The sequence below is a fragment of the Eurytemora carolleeae genome, unplaced genomic scaffold (assembly GCF_000591075.1).
Source record: "Eurytemora carolleeae unplaced genomic scaffold, Eaff_2.0 scaffold201, whole genome shotgun sequence".
Lineage (NCBI taxonomy): Eukaryota > Metazoa > Arthropoda > Copepoda > Calanoida > Temoridae > Eurytemora > Eurytemora carolleeae.
The window spans coordinates 212,999-235,432 of NW_019396171.1; the positions used below are offsets into that span (position 1 = coordinate 212,999).

General features: G+C 31.3%; 2 protein-coding genes and 1 long non-coding RNA gene across 3 annotated transcripts; 1 reads left to right on the forward strand and 2 right to left on the reverse strand.

Annotated features, from left to right (window-relative positions):
• Positions 1–240: 240 nt before the first annotated feature.
• LOC111697113 (uncharacterized) lies at positions 241–1,227 on the reverse strand. The gene is made up of 2 exons (XR_002764234.1): positions 1,177–1,227; positions 241–959 (listed from the first exon to the last, which is right to left on the reverse strand). It is a non-coding gene; the product is annotated as an uncharacterized LOC111697113 (long non-coding RNA).
• Positions 1,228–3,133: 1,906 nt separating this feature from the next.
• Positions 3,134–17,007, reverse strand: LOC111697114 (metalloprotease TIKI1). The gene is made up of 21 exons (XM_023467002.1): positions 16,874–17,007; positions 16,283–16,330; positions 16,176–16,228; positions 15,162–15,205; positions 14,812–14,869; positions 13,671–13,770; positions 12,791–12,892; positions 12,265–12,324; positions 11,495–11,567; positions 10,977–11,110; positions 10,730–10,792; positions 10,322–10,368; positions 9,741–9,831; positions 9,048–9,142; positions 7,664–7,695; positions 7,421–7,519; positions 6,194–6,262; positions 5,532–5,644; positions 4,522–4,604; positions 3,660–3,699; positions 3,134–3,382 (listed from the first exon to the last, which is right to left on the reverse strand). Exons 1-21 carry the CDS (start codon positions 16,898–16,900, stop codon positions 3,293–3,295), a joined length of 1,521 nt encoding a protein of 506 aa, XP_023322770.1. The 5' UTR covers positions 16,901–17,007; the 3' UTR covers positions 3,134–3,292.
• Positions 17,008–17,454: 447 nt separating this feature from the next.
• On the forward strand, positions 17,455–22,289 carry LOC111697115 (tumor suppressor candidate 2). The gene is made up of 7 exons (XM_023467003.1): positions 17,455–17,504; positions 17,668–17,760; positions 17,865–17,952; positions 18,735–18,796; positions 20,043–20,105; positions 21,244–21,298; positions 21,769–22,289. Exons 3-7 carry the CDS (start codon positions 17,866–17,868, stop codon positions 21,832–21,834), a joined length of 333 nt encoding a protein of 110 aa, XP_023322771.1. The 5' UTR covers positions 17,455–17,504; positions 17,668–17,760; position 17,865; the 3' UTR covers positions 21,835–22,289.
• The last annotated feature ends 145 nt before the right edge of the window (positions 22,290–22,434 follow it).

Below are 22,434 nucleotides of genomic sequence, written 5' to 3' on the forward strand. Positions count from 1 at the left end.
CAAAACACAATGTCATGCCTTCCTGAGGACTAAAACCTCATAAATGCCTCCCGCCCTTAACTTACTACATGACTACAATAAAACCAATACATCTGTGAAAAAGGAAGACGACTGTTGACTCAAGTTTTGATTTAAATAGTCCCAATAAAAATGAAATGATGAAACACAACAATTGTGCACTGTGCGGTTTATTTGATCTTTAACAACAAAAAATACACACATGATTGCCTTAATGTCGTCTTCCTACTCATGTTGGTAGATTTCCTACAGATTTATTTAATAAATATATAATAGTTCTCCTAGAAGTGTTTATTATAATCATAAGATTATGTTCAACCTCGACAAAGATCAAATACAGTTTGAACTATGATATGACAGCCTTTAACATTTTAAACACGAGTAAACCCCGGCTTTAGTAAAGATTCGAGTTTTAGGTAGACTTGGTATTAGGAAAAACAGACTTAGACATAGTTCTTATGTGAAGCCAGAAATTGTATATTGCGCAAAATCTATTAAATTTGTACATTTAAAATTTCTGGAATTATTTGTTTAGTCAAAATTATTAATAGTTATAATTATTAATTATCCTCTCATGAATAAACCTGGAATAATACATATTTACTGATGACTTCAAAGTCGTCTTTGACCTTAAAAATAGTTTGTGGCAATGGAAAATGATTTTAGCAATATTATTTATGAATCAATAATCACAGAATTACCCTAGTCCTGCCATTTCCAAAATGTTGTCTGCCATTTTTTTTCATAAATACCGTAAAATATAACTATTTCGCTCAGAATGAGACATTTCCATTTAATTAATTAATCAACTAATATTATTCCGGGTTATTTAGAAGAGGTATATATTTACAATTAGTCTTTAAATCTGGGCGTTGTCTCCGCTAATTCGTCTGCGTATCCAGAGAGAGCACTTGTCGAATCAGAACCAATCAGAAGCCAACCTAATACTCTGGGTTAACACAAGTTTATGTTAGTTTATGTTCAGAATTCATGAAAATATTCTCTACCATTAGGATAAAAAAAATCATGACTAATCACCCCTTTCCTTCATAGCTCTCAGATCTTGAAAGACGAGAAATTAACAATTTAAAAAAAAAGAATGCATGGAAATGTTTTCTAACATAGAAATAAAAAAATAATGCAATCATGACTATTCACCCTTTTTCTCCGTAGCTCTCAGATCTTATTATTTTCTTCATTATAAAATCTGAAAGATAAAAAATGCAAGGTGTAATTTAATCTAAATATTATAGTAAAAATATAACAATAACTGGAAAGTAAATAAATTTCTCTAAATGTTTTGATTTTTAATCAAACTACTATTACAAATTTACAATGTCAACATTTCCTACAATATTCATACAAGTACAGGGTTAACCACAGAAGATAAGACGACTGTACAGAATTTAAACTGTTCATTTTCTTTATATTTAAGATTCCCTGCAACTGTAAACTTGTTTCCTTTTTTCCAAATCACTAATTAAGCCTTAAGTTTAAATGCAAGGAACAAGGCTTAATTTAACCTTAGTATCATGAATTTTAGGTCGTCTTTACAGTCTAATCCTTTGTGCATAACCCTGTATTAAAGATAAACTGTTTTCTTAAATTACTAAAAATGTTCAAAATAATGCTTAAGAGATCATTATTGAATACATACGATCAGAACGATTCAGATTAATTCAGGGGCATATAAGAATCTCCCCCCCCCCTTAAAAAGCATAATTTTTAGAAGTCTTTGGGGGAAATTTGAAATACAAGTCTTATTTTCATAGTTTCTAAAAATTGAATCACAAATTTAGCACACAAAAAATGAAATTTTGGGAGGGGACAGGAGAAAGAATTCAAGAAAATAAATACCCCTGAGAATTATCTATAAGTTTACAAAATGTTTCTTTGGAAGCACAATATACTAACTATAGCAACTATATAACCACAATCGACAATTTTACTTACGTATATTGTATATTCATAGCTTACGAACGCGTTTTTAAGACAGTCTTTAGTACTGTTAGAAAAGATCAGAATCAATCATATCAAATTCCTTAATCTTTAATAGTTATGCAAAAAGTTCTATTTAGACTTAGATGAGAAAATAGAGTTAGTGAAAATTGATAAAAAAGTTTCAAAATCAGATCTTGATTAGAGAATTAGAAATGCACAAACACAGGCGGAATTTGATGGTGGTGGTATGGACATTGGTATGAAAATGATAATCTAACGCGAACAGAATAATTGAGTCAAAATAATTTCAGATCAAATCTTAATATGAGAAATTAATTGCAGCAGATCTAAAAATGACAATTTTGTGTTACAATATGAAATAATACAATAAACTAGCCGCAAATTATGCAATACAATATTTGCGACAAATTCTGCGAAAATTGGCGACAAATCAAGTTGGTAAATCATACAATATTGGCATCAGATCAAACAATATAATTGGCAAATCATGCAATATTTGCGGCAAAATGAGCATTTAGAGGTATTTGGCAAATATCAATTTTTGGAGATTAAGATTTCATATTTTTCATTTACAGTACTTCGAAAGCACATTGTCTCGCATGTTTCATCAATAAGAGAAAATACCGTGAATTATTTTTTAAAGAAAAACCTTAAATCTATTAATAAAAAACTTTCAAGAAGATTTTGTAAAAAAGTTTCAGTTGGATTAAAAAAATGTTTTTTTTAAATTATCTGAAAAATGCTTTCAAAATTGCGGTGCTTTAAATCTTGATCTTGGATCCGCCCTGAACAAAAATGGAACCGGATCCAAAAGGTCATTTTTCTTGTGTCATGAGAGCAATTAGTTATTTTACATTTTGTTAATATTTTGCCTCTTGAACCGAAACCGTGGCTCCGCATGTTTTTGCTGTTCCAGATCCAGAGATGTTGCTTATCTGACGGATCCGGATCCTAAGCACTAACAAAATTGAGAAAACAGCGATAAGTATTTTCTCATCAATTTTACCTTCTTTTTGCTGTAATTACAATAATTAATTACAACATTAATTAAATGCAAATAGTCATTAAAAATAATAATACTGAAAGTAGTAACCAATAAAATTTCAAAAAACAGTCAATGAAAATAATCAAAAATTCTTAAACATTATCATGAGAAATTAAACATTATCATTAAAAATGAAAATTCAACAGAAGATTTTTTGAAAAAAGCATTACTTTTGATGTTTTTGGTAAACAATCATACTCAAAAATAATAATTACTACTAAAGAAAATAATCCATAATAATCCTTGAGATTTGAAATCCGTGAATTATCATCTTGTAAGAGGGAGAAGAAGAAGAAAAAAAGTTAGAAGATGAAGAGAAGGGAAGGTGGAAGACGATCCAGATAATCCATACCAAACCTAAACAGACATTTATTCCAAAAAGAGACTCTTCATTTAAAAAAAAAAATGTTCCAAAAGAGCAAAGTATTCGATTTCTACAAAAAGAAACGTTTCGGAAGCGCTCCTGCTCCTGGTACTCCTGGAGAGCAAACTGCCGCAATTGAATTTTTGCCGTAAATTGCAGGTCGGGGAGGGAAGGGGGTGATACCCCTTAGTTGGAACAATCACATTCCATTACAAAATAATAAATTGATTTTTAATTTTTATATTTTATTTTATAGATTTTATTTTATACCTTTATGGATTCTCGGACTGCTTTAACATCCTCTGTATCACTAAAATATATATATTTATACAATATTAACTAGCTTCGGAACCCAGCGTTGTGCTTTGTCGAAAATTACGATCTATGATCTTCCCCTGTAAAAGTGGGCCACTCAACTTATAATCTTAAATTCAAGCTAAGACCATTGCAGTGATACTCCAGAGTTCGACAATCAAAATGTGAGTCAAATCGGTTCAGGGGTTCCTGAGTTATGATCGGACGAACAAACAGAGATCACAACTTTGATATATAAACAAATCGGATTTGTTCTAACACACTCAGTTTTTTTACTACATCTAATTTTCTAAGCAAAGTTGTTAAAGGGAATGACCGCGTAGACATGGTAGTTAAGCTGAGAATGCAGTGTTGTTGAGAAATTATTTAAGTGGTGTCGTGGGAGACGTGCGCGCGACGCGCGTCACAACCTGCAGGGCAGGCACTAGGCTGTCACCAAAATTAGTTTTAAAGATCGAATTTTCGCTTTTTCTGAAAAATTGTATAGCGTAAAAATTTGTCTAATATGTCTCAAATGAATTCTAAAACACACACTGTCAGCTTAACTACCATGTCTACAGGGTCACTCCCTTTAAGCAGAAAAAATATCATTTAAATAATTAGATAAATAAATTTTTTTTATTTCACTTTCATTATTTAAACTGTCCCAGCAAAAATGGTTTTGGTAAATTTCGAGGATTTTGTGAAACAACTTTTCAAAATTTCTAATTAGTCAAAAAAAAGATTTTTAATGCTTATTTCAGCTTTTAATTCTAAATCCATAAAGCATGAATAATAAATAATAAATAAACGGTTTCTTTAAACAATAAAATCCAACCTGTTAGTGTTGACCTGCGGGGTTGGAAGCTTTTGCCAGAGTTCGTGAAATCGATCATCCTTCTTATCATTATCCTCGCTCTCCTGAAAGGGACTAGTGTTGAAATTTCAAGCACCTTCCATTAAAATTTGGACGTACCCGATTCACACCGATACCCATTTATTGGTAATCTTAGTAAAAATGAGAAGGTTGTCATCCTTTGTATCTTTTCTAAAAATATCCTTAATCGGTTTACATCATAATTCGCAAGTCCCTTTAATTGAGATACGACAAAATAGTAATACTTTATTTCTCAAAAGATAAAGGGATTGAGGGTACCGTTGAGATCAGACCTGGCCCTCAGCTCAATTAATGGGAGTCACTTGAAATTGCGTCTACAGTCTCTTTAAGACTAAAGATGAATTTTAATTTCTTTAGATAAATATTTTTTCTAAAAAGGATAATTTTAGAAAATAAAAAAAAACCCTTATTACCCTACTTTAAGCGTATATTCAGCTTTAATTTTTGCTTGGAATGAGTAATTTCGGAAACTATTAAATTTTGGTTAATTTTGTAGAGAATAAATCTTTTTTACCCTACTTTATGCGTGTATTCTAGCTTTAATTTCTGCCTGATCAATAGTGATTTTGGAAACTATTAAAGCAGCTGTAAGCGTAATTTCAAGTAACCCTCCATGCAGAGATGGCAATGCCCGATTCACAACAGTACTCTTAAAAGCTTTGTATGATCAAGTATGAATTAGATTTAAATATGATTTTTTCATTATTATTATTATTAATAAAGGAAAACCCATCATTCAATGAAATAGGCGGTTTCTCTGCGAAATTGACTTGCGCATTTCTTGCTTTAAAGAAGAAATAAAGAAACTAAGAAATAGAATCTTTTCCAAGTCAAAAAAACATTTTTTATCAAAATAAGGTAATAAGGACACTGTTGTAAATTGGGCATTGTCATCGTTGCATGGAGGGTCACTAGAAATTACGCTTACAGTCTCTTTAACAACAGTTTACCTTTTCTACTTTTAGTTTGTATTCAAGAAGCTGAAGAAAGGCTCGTGTTTTCTCCTCTTGAGATAAATCCTCGAAGGTTCCAACCACCACTCCGTTCCGAGGCTTAGGAACATCTAGAGATAAAGGATGTGAGTCGTTGCCAAAAACTCTGATTTTCTAATCCCTATATCTTTGCAACCCAATGACGTAGGCCTTAGATATGTCAAACTAAGAATTCTGTTGGATCAAATTATTAAAGTTTGAAATATCTTATCTGGGTGCAAAGATTTTTTGGATTAAACAAATTTGAGTTTATTTAAGAGATTGTTCATTCAATTTCATGTACCGTCTGAACCGTAACATGAGAATCATTATTGGCAACATTTTTTATTCATTATTATTCCCTTGACCGTCTTTGACTCCATGAGAATGAAATCAAATATGAGAATAACGGACTTTCTATCAACCATTTCCAAAACTGAAGGAGCTTCTATCAACCATTTCCAAAACTGAAGAAGCTTCTATCAACCATTTCCAAAACATAAGAAGCTGCACTAAACCAGTATTGAAAAACTGTCTAAATTCAAAACCCTGAAATACCATCTGAACTGTAACTAGAGAAATATTATTTTTGAAACATATGTACAGACAAAAAAGGGTATTTTAATTTTATCCTTACTTACCTTCTTTGATTCCATGAGATCTCCATTTACTTAGATCATCTTCTGCTTTTACTTCTTCTACAGTAAATCCTGAACAGTGAGTAAGTAAATTGTGAAATATTCATCTTAAATTGTAGCAAAATCAATAAAAAATATCTTCTTTTGCATCGATTTTCATTTGACCTTCATCCTATCTAATAAATCAATACTAAATCAAATCAAATCAAGAATCCAGAGATTGTCCAATAGCTCCCTGATCTAACCGGGGTATGCCGTCACATGTCTTTTAGTATTTTTATTTTACACTTTACAGAGAGTTAAAGCTGTAAAGTTTAAATATTGATGAAAGTAAGTATAACAAGTTAAGTAAATGTTATTAAAAGGAGTCACTTTCTTGGTGATAAGCCTGAAATTTACGTTTTTTCATTTTCAGGATATTCTTATCTAATTACATGTTATATATTCAATTTAGAAATTTATGTTACATAAGATAAGCGCCAAGGTTACCCACCCTGTACAAAATCATCCCTAGATAGAATAACTGGTATTAGGCACAGTCAATTACTACGATGGCGGTCTGGGGGTTCCACGAAGGGAATCTTAATCGATCATTGTTATCATCATTATTATTACACGTTGTTTTATGGATTTTGATTAGAATGTAGACTTGGCAATTAAAATCATGCTGTTAGGATTTGGTCTACANTTAGGAAATGAATTTTATGAAACTTTTGTGTACTTTATCATTCTTACTCTCTTCATGGTGAATTTCATAATGAACGTGCTATTAAGTATATATCCTCGTGCTATAAAGTTAAATTAGCTGTACATTATAGCACGTGTGCTATAAAGTTTTGATTGGTCCCAGGATTTTCTCGAAAAATTTAGGATATTTCCAAAATAATCAACTTAACTTTTTTTACTTCTGCTTTTTTTCAAAGCTTATTTGATCTAGAAATAGCCATTGAAATAAGATAAGTACACAAACGTTTCATAAAATAACATATAACACTATTATTTTGGCACGACGTGCTATAAAGTTTTTAAACTTAAATTTTCTCTTTATCTCGAAGGTTCTCGATAAAGAGAAAATTTGTGTCCAAAAACTTTATAACACTGCGAACCAAAATAACAGTGCTATAAATAGTTTTACTAATTCAAGAATGAGGTCAAAAGTATATTTTGATACAACTTAAACACACGAATATTTAGCTAGTTCTGTTGTCAACTGACCCTACTTTAATTTACCTGCATTTCTAACCACATCCAGCACTGAGTGGTTTCCGACAAAATGTCCGGCCCCGAACACAAAGAAAAACGAGTCTCCAGGGTTGTTCAGCAATAATTCTGAACAATTTACATTTATAATAAACTTCTGAAATTTAGAAAAATTTCTGAAAAGATCAGCTTTGTAAAAAGTCCTGTACTTTTTGAGACAGAGGCAATGTCATGCCATTTTCTTTTTATCAAATCTTAATTGTAATAACTTACCTACAACCCTAGATCCCATTCTACGGTTTCGCCTAGAACAATTAAAATAAAATAAATCGTTATAAAATCAAGTTTTAATAACTCATTTATACTTTTTAACATTCACTCCATAAAGACTAAAAACTTAAAGCTTTTTGCATTTCAAAAACGTAGTTTCTGGCACAATTTTGCAAAATGGAATTAGACTGAAGATAAAATATCTTCATTGGTAGAGGATTAATCAAAACGAGCGATAGTGGAACTTTTGCTTGGCTTAATCTCTTCAGAAAAAAACTAATAAATATCCAATGGATTAACTTAGTTCTTTAACATATCTCGAAAGGTGGAATTATTTAAAAGGTGTGAAACGACTCCTAAAATTTTTCTCTTTAATACTGCAGATTCAGTTCACCTACAGTGGTCTGCGTTTATTTAACTACAAAGAAAACGGATTTTTTTTAAAAAAAGAGTTTTTTATGTCCAATTCTTTAAAAGGTTTAAATACCCCTCCTTAAACAAGCCGTTCCCCCCCCCTCCCCCTCCCCTGACTCACGCAAAAGTTCGTTAATTAGATCGACCCCCACCCAAACTCTATATTCACACATCTACACAGTTTGTTTTTAATCTTTGTGAAGAAACAATCTCAAGGAATAATAATTGTCTTAAAACATTTTTTTAGAAAGTGAATATTTGCAAATTATCTTTTTTCCATCTCATAATCTGAGTTCTTTTCCCTTATGTCCATTTGACAGCCCAAATTTTTATTTTGAATAATCTTTTTGTTTGTTTATCTTCTTGTGATTTTTACATTTTTTATTTTTTTTTATCGATTTTGATGGTTATTATATCGTTAGAACTGACGAGGGTCAACCCAGACCGAAATATATTTTCAATAAATGTGGAACTAACATCTACTTTTTTACTCTACAGAGGTTTGGTCCATCACCATCACTGAATTTTAAACGGATTTTCTATTTTAGATGTTTAACAAGCTTTTATCAAATTACAAGTTTACAAGTAAACAAAGAGAAGCTGTTAATTGACAAATTCTCTTTGTTTCCATGTTTATGTATCCATGCTGTTTAAAAGCTTGGTAGAAGTCAAAAATGAAAATCAAAAGTCGTCTTTATTTTATTGATTTATACGACGACGACTGGCGAATATCTCCCTTGAAAGTCAAACATGAAAATCAAAAGTCGTCTTTATTTTATTGATTTATACGACGACGACTGGCGAATATCTCCCTTGAAAGTCAAACATGAAAATCAAAAGTCGTCTTTATTTTATTGATTTATACGACGACGACTGGCGAATATCTCCCTTGAATCAAAAGTCGTCTTTATTTTATTGATTTATACGACGACGACTGGCGAATATCTCCCTTGAAAGCAAGTAGAAAACTTACCTGTACAGTAAATGTTCTTTGAAATATTTGTTAATTTCTTCAGAAATATTTTCTTCTTCTCTTGATAGCTGAGTACTAGAGCTTAACACAGGAACCTTAACAAAATTTCAGGGGTAAATATATTTTGAAGGATTTAGAATCATCATTTGCGAACCATAATTTTTTAAAGAAACTTCTTACTAAAAATCAATTTCTTTACCAAAAAAAAATCAGGGGCACAAATAATATATTTTCTTTAAAAATATTACCCCCCCCCCTGCCCAATCAACTTTTATCCCCAGATTCAATTAGTACAGTTGAGCGGATAGCCGACAAAGTTTAGGGGTTAATTCACTCAATTTCAGACATTTTAGATTTTTCATCAAAAAGAAATATCAGATGCAGTGAGAACCAGAAAACTGTGGAATAAAGAAAAGACAATATAACAATACGAAAGTTTATTTAATGTTGTTTCAAAGAAGAAAAAAAACACCTGATAAATCAATTATTAAGCTAAATTGGTTTGTTTACAGTGCACAATTGCTGTGTATCATGCTCTTTGGACTATTGAGATTCATAACTTAAGTTATCTTCTTATTTCAGAGTTTTCTTGTTCAAACTTTAGTATTAATTTTACTATCTATTTAATTCTATAGTAAATAGGTAACAACCTAATAACAAGGACCACTCCCTTTAACTAATTTTCCTTGAAACCTGCGCAGAATTGAAGACTGAGTCCATATTGCCACATCTATAGCTGTTTATCAGATCATCTGTAGTATACTGGGGCATTGATCTACCACTTCTAGATAATGATGATAATGAGGATAATGATGATAATGATGATAATGATGATGAAGATACTGATGATAATGATAATACTGATGATACTGATGATAATGATGATAATTATGATGATGATAATGATGATGATGATGATAAAGATGATAATAATGATGATAAAGATGCTAATGATGATAATGATGCTAATGATAATAATGATAATAATGATGAAAATGACGATAATGACGATAGTTACGATAATGAGGATAATGACGATAATGACGATAAAGATTATAATGACGATAATGATGATAATGATGATAATGATGATAATGATGATAATGATGATAATGATGATAATGATAATAATGATGATAATGATGATAATGCTCATTATCATTATCAAGGATAATAATGATAATGACGATAACAACTACAAAAACAACAATACCAATACCAATACCAATATCAATAAACAAACAAGAAAAAAACTTGGTAAAGAAAATAATTACCTTATATCTTCATGATGTTGAAGGGTTTTATTCAAAGAGAAAATAACCTAAATAATAAAAATTCATTAAAAACCCTAAATAATAATAATAATAATAATAATAATAATAATAATAATAAAACAGATCTTTTTCAAACTTGCTCATTACTCAGCACAATTTGGAATGAAGTGAAATTAAATCATGCTAGTAGGTATGAAGTCCTACTTTCTACACGCTAAACCCGAAATAAATGAAGAACCGGCTTTTCCAAAACATTTCTGAACAAACAATTTCCAAAACCTTTTTACTTGACAAAATTATTGAATTGATGAAACTCTATCTATCTATCAAACTGTAATATCTATCTATTAAACTGTAATATCTATCTATCTATCTATCAAACTGTAATATATTTGATTGTGTGTTTACCTGTCCGTATGTTAGTCCGTTAAGTGGAACACATTGTTCTTCAACTCTTTCTACAGCTCCTTTCTAAACAATATTCGATATTTACAAATTCTCTTCATTTAAAGGGCGGCATGTTCGATTCCAAACTGTACCTTATTAACTTATATTGGTATTGTATACGGTATGGATAGTTAAACTATTTCTTTCTGGCACTCTTTACAGCGTCCCCTTCCCCCCCCCACCCCTTAAAGAAGGTCACCATCCTTACCAATTTCTTGAGTTGGTCAGCTAGCTGGGCAAGGTACAGGTCAAGGACGGGGAATCCACGTGATGCTATCTCACTTGGCGTTAAGCCGTTCACCATCAACATTGCCCAGATAGGACGTTTACGTTCCCAATTACCTGGAAATTATTTAAATATATATTTTAGTAAATAAAAGAATATTATGAATTTATCAAACCGAAAAACCCGAAAACATCCGTCAAGCACCCCTCCCTTTCCTTGTCTTTCTTTTTCCTACCTCAACCCCTACTCCCCCCCCCCGCACTTCCCTTTCTCTTTCAAGCCTTCCCCTTACCTTTTCCTTGTCTTCCTTTCTTCTCCTTTCCCTTTACTTCCTTTCCCTGCCCTTTCCGTTTCATTTTTCTTCCCCTTCCCTTCACTTTCTTCTCTTTTTTCCATTTTCTTCCCTTTCCTTTTCCTTTCCCCTGTCCCTTTCCCTGTCTCTTTCCCTTTCCTTCTCTTCCTTTTCCATCCCAATCTTCCGCTTCTCTCCCCTCCCCTACCTGTTATAGTATTGAATAGATAATCTGAGTACAGTCCCCGACCCTCTTGGTCCTCTGTAACCCAGTTCTTCATCTAGGACAAAATTTTATGAATATCGGGAAGAAGTTGAACTACTTTGCTAAATAAACAGGAATAGTTTAATTATTGATTGAAGACTGGGCACTCGTCTTTTACCTTAGAAATAGTTAACACTAAGTTTGGAAGCAAATAATGCCATGACTTGGGTCTAGGATATTTTGTGATTTTTTTTCTTAACAAAATATTGCTAAAATTAGATTGCCAAATAAGTGCCGCATAGCCTTCTTCAATCAATAAATAAATTAATAGCCCTGTACCGTTAACGGAACCACTTTTTGATGCAAAAAAAAGTTTTTGACAGTTGGTTCAACGCAAATAGTTTCTAGTACAATAGATGGCAATGTAAAATTTGTACACTCCCAGTACAGCTGTATTCTGACGTCAACTCAGTTTGTGTGTCCGACAAAATTATTGATAATAGTGATAATTTTAGAATAAAGTGCTTATTTACAGTAAAATAAGTGCAATTTTATGTGTTCTTTATTTTCTGTTTTTACACTTTTTTATTTAATATTGGAAAACATGTCAATTGTCAATTTGTTTTCCTTGTTATATTAGACACTTGTGACGTCGTGTATAATTGATCCAATTCTCTGTTGCCACCTATTGTACTTGGTAATCTATTTGGTTCAACGTAGTCTACGTAGTTCAACTACTTCTTGCTTTTTTTATTTATTATCAAATTTTGTCCCTGTCCGCGGACCCAGGATAGATGGGACTCCAGCCTACTGTACACTCCAGGAGGCAACACCTTTAACAGTCAATATAATTTGAAAAATTGTGAATCAAAAATTTTCAAAAGGAATCAATGAGAAGGGGGGGGGTAGCTGGGTTCTTAGACCCTGACAACCAGCAAAACAGAGCAAAGATTGCAATGATAGATAATTGCGAAAAGCAGCTCATTACAGCAATAGATACGAAGTTGTAAGGAGAGAATTTTTCTCTCCACTTTTTTGCAAATGATATATACTATTGTTAATTTGTTCTTTTTAGTATTGAATAAAGTTGTTAAGAAGAAGGAGATAATTGATAATTATTTTGAAGAATAAAAAATATATTTAAATATGCAAGCTCTGACCTTTAAAAAAATATCTTAAAAAAATTAAGAGTTAAACGATAAAATAAAAAACATATTTTATTCCTGCACCAAACTTCCTAACAGTAGTGAAGAATATCAAGAAAATTGTGTTTAGATGTTTTTTATAGAAAACATATACCTGGGAAAGATTAAGTCCCTTTGGAAGGAGTTGGCATGAAGTAAGAGCACTGATTGTGTAGGGATTGGTTAAATCCAGCTCAAAATATACCTTCCCGGATTTCTAAAAAATAAAAAAAATTAACAAAAATAGAAGAAAAAAATATTTACTTCAAACATACTTTACAAAATAGAATTCTTTTTCATCTTGATGCGGATACAGATCCGGATCCTATATACGCTCTTGAAAAAAAAATCGATCCCGATTTCGGATGCAGGAGTAAGGTATGTTTTGTTTTTTTGTATGGCTTTAATGGATGAACTGGGGAAAATAAATTATGTGTAGGGAAACATTTATAACATTTTTGGGTAAAAAATATAAATAAGGCTGAAAAAAACTGGCATTTTGCTGTCCAATTTATCCCTTTTGCTGTCCGATTTTTCCCTTTTGAAGTACAATTTTTCCCTTTTGCTGTCCAATTTTGGCTTTTGCAGTCCAATTTTTCCCTTTTGCTGTCCAATTTTTCCCTTTCGCTGTCCAATTTTTGCCTTTTGCTGTCCAATTTTTCCCTTTAGCGGTCCGATTTTTTCCCCTTTGATGTCCAATTTTTCCCTTTTGCTGTCCAATTTTTCCCTTTTGCTGTCCAATTTTTCCCTTTCGCTGTCCAATTTTTCCTTTTCGCTGTCAAATTATCCTTTTGATGTCCAATTTTTCCCTTTCGCTGTCAATTTATCTTTTTTCTCCAAATTAGCAAAAAAAAGCCAATAATTATTTCCAGAAAATCAGGTATATCCACACTTGAATGACGATCTGAAACTCTTTAAATGAAACGAACCGACATTTTGCAGGGAACCATGACGTCTCATCCTTTGTTGGTAAACCCTTTAACTTGCACACCTACCGTAAATGCTTCCAGTGTATTTTTAGAAAGATATTTCCAGACCCTCGTGTACGGTACATGGATTGTACCAAAGAAATAGGAAGGGGGAGAGGTCCCAATCCTAGAAAAAGAGTTTGATTAAAGGGACAATCGACATAATTCAACACGACCCGTCCGTTTGAAAAAATACATGCGATAAAACCATTAAGCTTAATCGGAGCTCTTTTTCATATGAAAATTGATCATTTTTTATTAAGATTTGTCACGAACAGCTCGATTACAGGACATAAGTAGTAGAAACAATGATGAACATTAACAGAATTTATCTCTTTACAAGACAGATAAACAAGTATACCATTCTCGTTGTTCTGAAACCGTATATAAAACTCTGTAAATGGAGGGTCACTTGAAAATACGTAAACAGTTCATTAAATTAAGCTTTATTTTTGAAAATTAGAAATGAGATTTAAACTTGTTTCTCTTATTGTTTATTGTATAGCTATATTATATGTGAGGGATTAACGTCGGATACTTTTATTGCTTTTTATCGATACAAGGCGTTTATCTTCTATTAGAAATAATGAAAGATCTGAAAAGGAACCCGACATGGAACCCCCGGACCGCCTTCAGAGCGCAGTGCATCAACATGCAGCATATATTTTAAAACAAAAACAAAAAAGTTGCGGATTTTATTAAAAAAAAGTCGTAGAACTTCAACATTTAATAAAAATCGAATTTTTTTGGAGGCAAATTTTTGAAATTTTGATCATCTGCAAACCTTCCCTGGGGACATGTAAAGTCCCACACAAAATTTGGACCCGAACGGTTCAGCCGTTTTGACGTTCATTGGACACAAACAAACACCCAAACAGACAAGCAAAGTACATATATAGATTAATATTACATGTCCAATCAATCAATCAATGACCTCCAGCGGGATAAAGTAGTACACATATGTTACAAAATAATTCTCATTTTAATAGGTTTAAAGAAAAAAATAGGTTTATAAGGGACTGTTTTAAACAATATAGTGTGTATGTAACTCTTTAAAGGAAGGAACACTTTGAGTTTTAATGACAGTCCCTTTAAAAACTACTTTTTTTCGAGGCCCCCCCATGCCCCCCATCTTATCAAAGCGTGTTTAGATAAATTAAAAAATTACCTCCACAGAAATGTTTTCCTTTCTTCTTCAGGGAGTGAACAATTTAAAGAAGGATTTTCTGTCACGAGAAATTAAGTTTTTAAAAGGAAGTATTTCTACATTTTCATTTTTACATTTTTTTAGAGACCCATAAAAATGATAAAGGTTGTATAAATAAATATTAAGACAGTCTTAGAAATTTCAAAAAAAAAATATATATTTTATTCCAAACAATCTAAAATTTCAATGATTTTATATTTTTCCAGTTAGAAATAAAAATAAATTTTTCAAATTTGAATATTACTGAATATGCTGGTTACATACATGAATCTAATTACAAATACAATTGCAGTTAAATGAACATAATTTCCCTGATTCGAGTTCTAAATTCATTACTTCCAAACTGTGTCCTTCTCTAAAAAAAGCTTATTAGATCAAAAAATAATAATTATTAAAATTTAGTAATTCTAAAATAATTTCTATTTGCCGACTCGTACTTCAATATAAAAAGAATATCTTTAAAGTGACTTTCCATTTCAAAAGTGGCATGTCTGATTGAAAATGGTACTATTTAAAACTTATTTGATCCTAAATGGGAAATATATCGTTGCTTTTATATTCTGACAAATCAAAAATCAGCATGTCATCTTTGTAGAGAAACTAGATAGGAATATCTCATCTATTTTCAATCATACAGTTATTTTAGAAATGCCATTGTGAATCGGACATTCCACACTAAAAATGGCTAATCACTTGAAATTACGTCTACTATCCTTTTTAAAATACTGGTTCTCATCACTAGGGCTCTTTAGGGTAAAGATACAACATGAACCAACATATCTTTGTTTCCAAAATAAGTGAACCACAGTTTCTGGACAAAATATATACAAAACTCGGCCTTATCACTACCAAGGAACTATAAACAGGAACGCCCAATCCAGATATACGCAATTATTTACTTTACACTGTGGGAGGAATGTAAACAAACCCAGTGCCCCCACAGAAGTTGGAGGGAAAGAACTACAGCTCTGATGTGATATTATAGTCCAACAAAAAGCAAGTTAATATATCAGGTTAGAGCGAATACTTATAATTTTTGGCTTTCTGGTCGATATGGAAAATACAATTAATAATATATTCTTATTCCACCCCTTGGGCGCTTTTCCCTCAAAAATAATGCGCTGCCCCTGAATTCTTTGTATTGATCTCCTCCCACTGCAGTACACAGACTTGACGCATGAGATATGGCGGTTCCTGGTCTATGTATTTCTTGATCACTACCACTGAGTTTGTTTTCATTCCATACAGATTACAGACATTGCAGTACACTTTTATGTAAACAAAGATCTAAGATGAATTAGGTATTAGGTAAGGGTAAAAACTACCTTTCAGATCCATGATTCCGAACATCTGAATTAAGGGCAGCAGTCATTTTTTCCTTAATTAAATTTAAATAAAAATTGTAATTTTTACAAATATAAAAAATATATACCTTTATGTTTCTGCGTAAAGAACACCGGGTTATTGCAAGGAACATAACCTAAGATGTAAGAAATATTAAGTTTAACGAGTTAATGGATTAAAAGTTATCTTTCAAAAATGTCTTCTCCTTCCCGTCTGTAAGATTTTCTCTATTTAGTTGGTAAAATTTCACCCAGGGATACATTATCTTGAAAAATCATTTCACTCCCCCCCTTTCCCCTATATACAGCCGAACCCATAAGCTGTAGATAAGGAAGACGACTGTTAGAATCAAGTTATAACTTAAGATAGAGCCAAGTCACTTATAAAGTTGATATTCAAGTTATATAATTTCCTGGAATTGTTCCATTTAAAGATGATCTTGCCCGTTTCATAAAGATATTCTTAAAACCTAAATCTGATCAATATTGTAATAGATAACGTAGCTTTTCTGACCTTAAAAGTGTTTAACTCTAAATATTTATCAGTTATTTCTGAAGCAAGAATTACGAAAGTTTCACAGAGAAACCACAATTAAGAAAGACAGTTTTCAGACTAATAAAAGGATTTCTAATGCATAATTTTAATACAAAAAGCAGGTCTGTCATAGAGCACAATTTACCAATAAGGTTAAAGATTTTGCTTCCATTTTGTGTTTTTATCTGGTCTATCAAGATTAAAATTCTAATTTCAAACTGAGCAGAATTCACAAAAAACACATTGTTAATTAGGTTTCCACACAATCTACAGATTGAAGTTTCTGAAAATTAAAGTGAAATTAAATTAATTATAATTTAATAATTAACAATTTAAACAAAATGGTCACTGTATATAAAAAGACTTTTAATTTTCAATTTTATAAAAAAATCTTTAAATGGGGAGGAGGGATGAATCAAACGCAATGTACAAAAAGATATCTTTACATTTGCATGGAACATAAATTTGATAAAAAGTTGTGGTTTTATTTTTGTTATTGATGAATGTCGATTAGCAGCGCGGCATTTATATTTATATTGCGCTTAATTGACAAAGTACAAGAGAAAAATTATATTAAGAAAATAATTTTTACATTTTATATGCTCATAAAAAATATGTGTATTTAAAAAAACATTATTTTTAATTTAATTTTTGTTTTAGTAAGCTTCCCCAACTGTAGTACAAAATACAAAAGAACGCACCGCGGCGTCAAATTATTCTTTAATGCGCAGCTAGCCTTTCCAGTTTGTTCTACGAATACGATTTGAGAAAAAAAAGTACGATTAGTACAGTACGTTACTTAACCTAAATACGCCAGAATATCACTATAATTTCCCCTGATATTTGTTATTACAGTCCTGTAAATTTTATAAAAGTTACAATTAAAACTTCTATTTCACGAAGTTGTCCATTTGTCATTTACTTAAATTTGGTTTTTAGGTAAACAATATGTTCTGATCGATGTTGGAAGACTTTCTGAGAAAGTGTACAGGTCTTCGCAATCAGATACATGTGATACAACTTTATTCCCAGGTATTTAGCCAATTTTGTACATAGATCTTATATGTTAGACATGATATAATTACGAAACTGTAGATATCGTTTCGACATTAATTAAAGATTTTATTGTGTTCTAGGATGGGGCAAACTGGTTCTAGGCTAGTAAACAAATTATCAAGTAGTTTCACATACCATGGTTCACCTTCGGAGGAATTCAATTTCGAGGTAATAAAAGTCAACTCTTATGTTAAAGATTCATTTCTATTATTGGGTACAGAGAATACAGAATATTCTAGTTTACGAACGTAGTTAGGGTACTGATAATGTACTACGTAATATATATGTTCAGGTTTACAAATATGAGGTTTACTACCATATTAATTACATCACTATTAATAAATTTGGCGCAATTGACTATACGGTTACTTAACGAATATCCTAGATAACAATGGAAGTATTACAGGATCTATCTCAATTCAGAACTTTATGTTGTGAATATCGGAATCAAGTTTTGATCTCCATCATATGCAGACAGAGCTGAAAAATTTAAAATTGGATACCTTTAATCTCGATCGCTTAAGCTTAATATCCACTGTGAACACTTTCTCGTTAATCTGAGCTGAAAACTTTAGAATGGGATATCATTAAACCCGATCGGTTAATTAATCTGAAGATTACTAACAAGTGAAGAACAAGCATTATTTAATCTCGAGATTAAGAAAAAGAGTGGATCAAGCATTAATCCAGATATCCACCATTCAGAAGTTCCCAGCTCTGCTCTTTTTCTCTCTTTTTGGATATCTCCACTTTGTTCCGACCAATAAAAGTTCTCATAATTGATTGCGCGTCAAAATTTCTCGGCTTCTGATTGGTTGTTCGGGGTTCTCCAGACGCCCCCCTGATTGGTTGAATTTAATAAAAGATTAAATTATTCTGGAGATTGATACAATTTAAATTTATCTTCGATTTTTCCCTGCATGGTATTATGGGTGAATGTTTAATTTTAGGATGCTGACCGGGTAGTTGCCAGCTTCAAGGGAGGAACTCCGTTTGTTTATTCACGGCAAGGGTAAGAAAAAAAAAACAATAACCATAACAATGACCATGACAAAAAGAAAGAGAACACTAACAAACCAAAAAACGATAAAATATACGAAGAATTAAAAAAAATATATAATAATAACAAACAAAAAATAAAAACAATATCTACAAATTGATGACAATAACAAAAGCAAAAAAGCAAATAATTAACAAAAACATTCAAATCAAAGATAAACGGAATGGAATAAGGAAAAACATCAAACTTTCAAAAGGCCCAATATAAGGCTGGTACCAAAGCTTGGTTTTTTTTTGTTATCTCTATTTCTAATTTTGTAAAACTTCATGGGAGGGTAATAAACAGAACAATGACAATAACAATAGGACAATATAAAAAAATAATAAACACAAAAGATCAATAACAATAACTAGAAAAGCAAGAACAAACTGTAATGTTTAGGTCTATGTACTGAAATGTTTAAATATATGTGCTGAAATGTTTAGATCTATATACTGAAATGTTTAAGTCTATATACTGAAATGTTTAGATAAATGTACTGTAAAGTTTAGATCAATCTAAAAAGTTTATATAAATGTACTGAAATATTTAGATCAATGTGCTGAAATATTTAGATCAATGAACTGAAATGCTTAGATCTATGTAGTGAAATGTTTAGATCTATGTACTGAAATGTTTAGATTAATGTACTGTAAAGTTTAGATCAATGTCCTAAAAAGTTTATAAAAATGTAATCAAATATTTAGCGCTATGTACTGAACTGTTTAGATCAATGTACTGAAACAGATCTATGTAGTAAAATGTTTAGATCTAAGGACATGAAATGTTTAGATCTATGTACTGAAATGTTTAGATTAATGTACTGTAAAGTTTAGATCAATTTTCTACAAAGTTTATAAAAATGTACTCAAATATTTAGCGCTATGTACTGAACTGTTTAGATCAATGTACTGAAACAGATCTATGTAGTAAAATGTTTAGATCTATGGACTGAAATGTTTAGATCTATGGACTGAAATGTTCAGGTCTAAGAACTAAAATGTTCAGATCAATGTACCGCAATGTTTAGATCAATGAACTGAAATGTTTAGATCTATGTTCTGAATTTAGATGTACTGAAATGTTTAAGGTCAATGCACTGTAATGTTTTGGTGTATGTAGTAATGTACTGAAATGTTTAAGGTCAATGTACTGTAATTTTTAGGTGTATGTAGTAATGTAGTGAAATGTTTAAGGTCAATGTACTGAAATGTTTAAGGTCAATGTACTTCGATGAAGATGGAGATCTTGCACATGAGTTCTATGAAGAAGTGGCAGCAAGGTGCTCATCAGTTTTATAAATGGATTTTTATATTTTTACATTAACCGAACATCTGACATCTTTTAATTATTTAGTTTTTATTTCGGACTGATGGGTGACTGTTTTATTTATTTATTTATTTATTTAAGTTGTCCTTGATTATGAAAATGTATTTCCATTAATTTAACGTAACGTCAAAAGACAGTTTTTCATGCAATTATGGTTTTCCTTTTTAATGCCAAAAATATTTTTTACAATTGTTCAGGAATAATCTGAAAAATAAGACAAATAAATAAATATTAACAAATAAAAACTCTTTCACAATGATTATATACATCAATAATAATGATAAAAATTCGATGATGTGGTTTCATTATGAAACACTATCAGGGGAACCCCATAGATAAAGATAGATTGCGCATAAGACGACATTTTTCATCTTGAAAGATATAAATCTACAGAGATGCTTTAAAGATATTCCTATTATATAGATTAACTAGGTCGGTTGTGGATATTGGCTGTTATTATGTCATTGAGTACTTGTGGTGTACATGAGTTCTGTTGAGAGAAATTTAAGTTAGTTCTCGTCAATATGATATTCTCAAAATGAAATTCACTCCTGAGTGGTTTAATAATAATGAAATCCATTAAAACACCAAACCATCCCGCTTATCATTGAAGTACACTTTGACCCCTAGAAGTATGAGTTCGCGGACTGTACAATTCTTGGTGATTTTGCGTGCATAAGCTATCTATGTTTATTTATTTATCTATGGGGGAACCCAGCCTTCTATTGATCTATAAACGTAACTTCAAGTGTCCCTCCATGTAAATATGGCAACGCCCGATTTACAAGGATTAAAAACTTTGTCTGGTAAAGTATGAATTATAAATGTATGTTTTTGTTTCTATAATCTTTTCATTTTCATTTGCGTTTTCTCTGCAAAAGTGACTTGCGCATTTCTTACTAATAAGAATCAATGCAGAAATTCTCACTTTTCGCGTCATGGAAAATAACGATATCTTCCACGTTTTTACCAGATTAAGGTTTCAAGTTTACCGGACATTGACATGTGAAACGGACATTGTCATCTTTTGCATGGAGGGTGACTTGAAACTACGTTGACCGTCCCTTGTATAACTGCTGATGTGTATAAAGGAAGCGTGGTGGAAAACGAAGAATGCGCAGAATAGATAAAAATCTTCGGCCCCAGGTGATGAGTGTTTTTAAAACGTTTCCCAGCTCACTTTTTTCCACAAAAATCTAATGGTTTTTCCTAGATTTTGATTTGTTTTCCGTAAATATTGTTTCTACTTCTGAGAACTGATTTATTTTCACAAAATATTAATGGGATTTCCCGAATAATTTGTTCATTTTTCCCTAAAAATTAATTGTTTTTCCGAGAAAGCATTTATTTTCCCTAAATTTTTTTTTTTTTTCGAGAATGCATAAAAAATTAATTGGGTTTTCCGAGAATGCATTTATTTTCCATACAAATTAATTGGGTTTTCAGAGAATGCATTTATTTTCCATAAAAATTAATTGGGTTTTCCGAGAATGCATTTATTTTCCATAATTCTTAAGAATTCATCAATTTTCTACCAATTAATTCTAAGAATTCTAAAAATGAAGGAAGTGATTAATTCTACAAATGGAGGAAGTGATTGCTTGATTTTGTTCTAGGGTGAGGTGAAGTACCGCGTTCCGTGTCTAAATGTGGACTTTCCTATTGTCCTTTACTCTGACTAGTGTTCCCACTCCGGCCCTTCTAGGGCCTCCTCTAGGATCGACGAGGACTAACCAATCTTTTCCCCTAAACGACCCTAAAAGGGTCGTATTCAAGCGAGTGTTCTTGAAATTTGAAATGAATAACAAGACGAATTATAAAAAAAATGTATTTAGTTTTATTATTTAATTCTTTTCCTACTCTAGTCTATCGACAATGAAATCTTTTTAGATTTAAATTAAGAAACGTTTTAAAAAAATCTTGAATACTCAACTTAAGTAGGATCAAAACAAAAATAAAAACTTAGTTTAAGGTTAAATCATAAATTGCTTCAGTGATCCCTTTCAAATTTCAAGTACACTCCCTTTATATAGAAAAATGAAGTCCATGGTACGATCATTATATGAAAAAATGGAATTCATTCTGTCGATGTGTTTTATAAAGATTAGCCAATCAAATTTATGACCACCCCCCCCCCCCTCCAAAATTTGAAGAGGTATTCTCTAGATTTCCCACGCTAATTTAAAATATTTTCAACATTTTATAATAATTAAAAATCTTCCAATTTCCTTTATTTGATTGTCTGTACAGTGTACACTGTACACTAGTACAGTGTACACTGT